At 38.4% G+C, this 2,730-nt stretch overlaps 1 protein-coding gene across 1 annotated transcript; it reads right to left on the reverse strand.

Annotated features, from left to right (window-relative positions):
* Window positions 1-224: 224 nt before the first annotated feature.
* On the reverse strand, window positions 225-2,335 carry LOC125831988 (F-box/FBD/LRR-repeat protein At1g13570-like). The gene is made up of 4 exons (XM_049511117.1): window positions 2,331-2,335; window positions 2,177-2,249; window positions 1,864-2,051; window positions 225-1,533 (listed from the first exon to the last, which is right to left on the reverse strand). The coding sequence occupies exons 1-4, from the start codon at window positions 2,333-2,335 to the stop codon at window positions 225-227; spliced, it is 1,575 nt and encodes a 524-aa protein (XP_049367074.1).
* Window positions 2,336-2,730: the final 395 nt, after the last annotated feature.

A 2,730-nucleotide genomic window follows, 5' to 3' on the forward strand; every position in this document is an offset into this window, starting at 1 on the left:
TGTTGATTTGGTAAACACTACAATCTCCAACAAGTAAATAGTCTGTTATGGAAAAAAAAAATTGAAATTTGAACCTAAGAGCTAAGGAATAATATTAGTCGAATACAAGAACCACAAACTAAAACTGCAGAAGTACAAATATCCAAGGCTAACATGACGTTGAAGCTAAATAATACAGGATCCTCTACACAAGAATGAAGATGATGAGAGAGAGGGTCCCCAGCCTAATTTTTTTTATTGTTCACATCTATTTGCAATTTAGGAGATGCCCGAGGAAACCCCATCAACTCTTTTGAGGATTTGCTTTCATGAACACTTTCTGCATCTTCACTAAGGACGGTTTTCAGGAGTAAAGGTGCAGAGGCAAATATAAACCTTACAAAGAACATTTCAGTTGTTGAACCATGGAAGTTTTTTATTATCAATCTTTGAAGCTTGTGGAGTAGTCCTAGTGTCCTGTAGGCTGGTCCTTCAAAATGGTTTACATTTACTTCGATGCCACCTTTCTTCTTCGAGCTCAACCTAAAAACAAGGTTATCCAAATTGGGAGAAATTCTAAGCATTCGTAGAAGAGCAAATATATGATCTACATCATCAAAATCAAACTCAAATAACAAGAGAGTCCTCAAGTTGTTGAGGTATGTGGGGAACCTCTCTGCTTCAGTAGCAACAGACTTGAGGTAGTAAGTGTGCAGACCAAAATTACGAACTTCAGGCCAGCACTTGAGAAGATAGGTCATGTTTATCGGTTTATCTTGATTTGTTCCTGATGATGCAAGTATAACTGTTTTCAGCATCCGACAATCCATGTAATGACCCAACTCAAGGGTTTTGGTTCTGTTGGTAAAGAATAATATTTGGGAAAGTTTTGGAGCATATATTTTCGAGTTAGGAAAACCAATACACAACTTAACTTGCAGAAACACAAGGTCTGGCATCCACAAGAAAGAAGTTGCAACGTCTAAATGTAAGACGACTTTAAGTAGTGAAAGGTTTTTGAGCATGTGGAAACCCGTAAAGCTGCATGTTGGCCTGAAAATGCAGTTGGACAGCCTCAAACTTTCTAGTTTATTTATGCCGTACAGGCAGGAAGGCAATTTATAAGGAGCATTGTTGAGAATCAGACGATCCTTGTCTAGATTCTCAAGGGTGAGATCCATGATACCATTTCTTGACAACAAAAGCAACCATTCATCAATAACTGAGTGCTGAGAAGAAGGTATTGATGAGATATTGATGAGGAATGTCTTAATGGCTCCACAATGTTGCAACAGAATTGTGTTAATGACGTCTATTATTAATGGCTTGTTGTGGCAAAAGTCAGCAGAAAATACAAGCTTGGGAATTGAAACCCAAATATGTTTCCACGGTCTTGATAAAACACTCATTCTTGCCGCTTCTTCCACAGATAAGTGCTCCTGAATCTGGTGTTTAACATTAATAGGGAGATCTGTAAGTCTATCAAGTTCGTCCCTTTCAACTTTAAGTTTCTTAAAGCAGCTACTGATCATTGCCACTTCGAATTCTGAATAGCTGGAAAGAAAAAAAAAAGGTCAGAATATAAGATTATAAACATGCTTCAACCTCATGTCTACCACAATAATACCATGGGGCAATGAATCTAAGAGCCTGTTTGGATCAACTTGTTTTAAGTGTTTTAAGCCAAAAAGTTTGTTATGCACTTTTAAAGTGTTTGACTAAAATTAAAAGAAGTGTTTTTAAGCACTTGTTTTTAAGACAAAAATAGAAAAATAAGCAAAATCTAACTTGTGGATTTAGCTTATAAACCAAAAGCTGAATAATTGTTAAACAACAGAGGCGGACTTCAGACTTGGTATTTATTGAAATTTTAGTAGTTTTCACATAGTCGCAAAAAGGAACGCTGATGGACCACCGACGCTGGCATCACTACAGAAACCCAACCAAGATCCCGCCACTGTTACCACCAGATCCCCTGTCTTAATCCCCAAGCTTTTCCACCTCTTCCAACTGCTGACACCGCTGAATTGGGCAAAACCCACCCTCACAATAATTCCACAATCACCACCGTTCTAGCTCCAATTGCAGAATCTTCAACAAATTTTACAAAAGTCCTAGCTGGTTCCAATCATGGAGGTGGGCTAACAAGAGTCAAACTACCTCACCGACCATAGGCAATTATTTCAGGAAAACCTACAGTGAGCTTCACAAAAGAAGAGGATGACCAACTTGCTGCTACATGTTGATTGACAAGTTTCCCAGAACTAGACCTGCTATAGATAGAATTCGAACAGATTTCAAACGATCTAATACCACTCGAGGAAAAGTGTGGATTGGAGCCTATAATTTACGGCATGTCTTCACTGATTTTGACCTAGAGGACTATAGAAGTGTCTATAGTAGGAACTTCCTTACTATTTGTAACATACAAATGAAATTACTCACTTGGACAAAAGACTTCAAACCAGCGGTGGAAACTACCCTTGCGCCAATTTGGATAAATCTACCGAATCTCAAATGGCACTACTTCGAATGTGATGCCCTTTGTAGGATAGTAGAGCCCATAGGAATCTCAATAATCGCTGATAAGGCTACACTCTCAAAGAGTAGACCAACTACTGCCAAGGTGAAAGTTGAGATCGATGTCACAAAACCACTCCGTAATGAAGTTGTGATGAAATTAAAACTACTTCGGGCAAGCTGAAAAATATTATACGGAAGACTGAGTATGAAACTATTCCGGAGTACTGC

This window comes from Solanum verrucosum, unplaced genomic scaffold (genome assembly GCF_900185275.1).
Source record: "Solanum verrucosum unplaced genomic scaffold, falcon-dt-bn FXZP01000042.1, whole genome shotgun sequence".
Lineage (NCBI taxonomy): Eukaryota > Viridiplantae > Streptophyta > Magnoliopsida > Solanales > Solanaceae > Solanum > Solanum verrucosum.

What these genes read in the sequence shown, in the direction of transcription:
- LOC125831988 (XM_049511117.1), bottom strand. An exon ending in CTTCTTTTGTGAAGCTCACT is followed by an intron (nt 2,052 to 2,176) that starts GTAGGTTTTCCT and finishes AATTGGAGCTAG; the next exon opens with AACGGTGGTGATTGTGGAAT. An exon ending in GCGTTCCTTTTTGCGACTAT is followed by an intron (nt 1,534 to 1,863) that starts GTGAAAACTACT and finishes TTTTCTTTCCAG; the next exon opens with CTATTCAGAATTCGAAGTGG.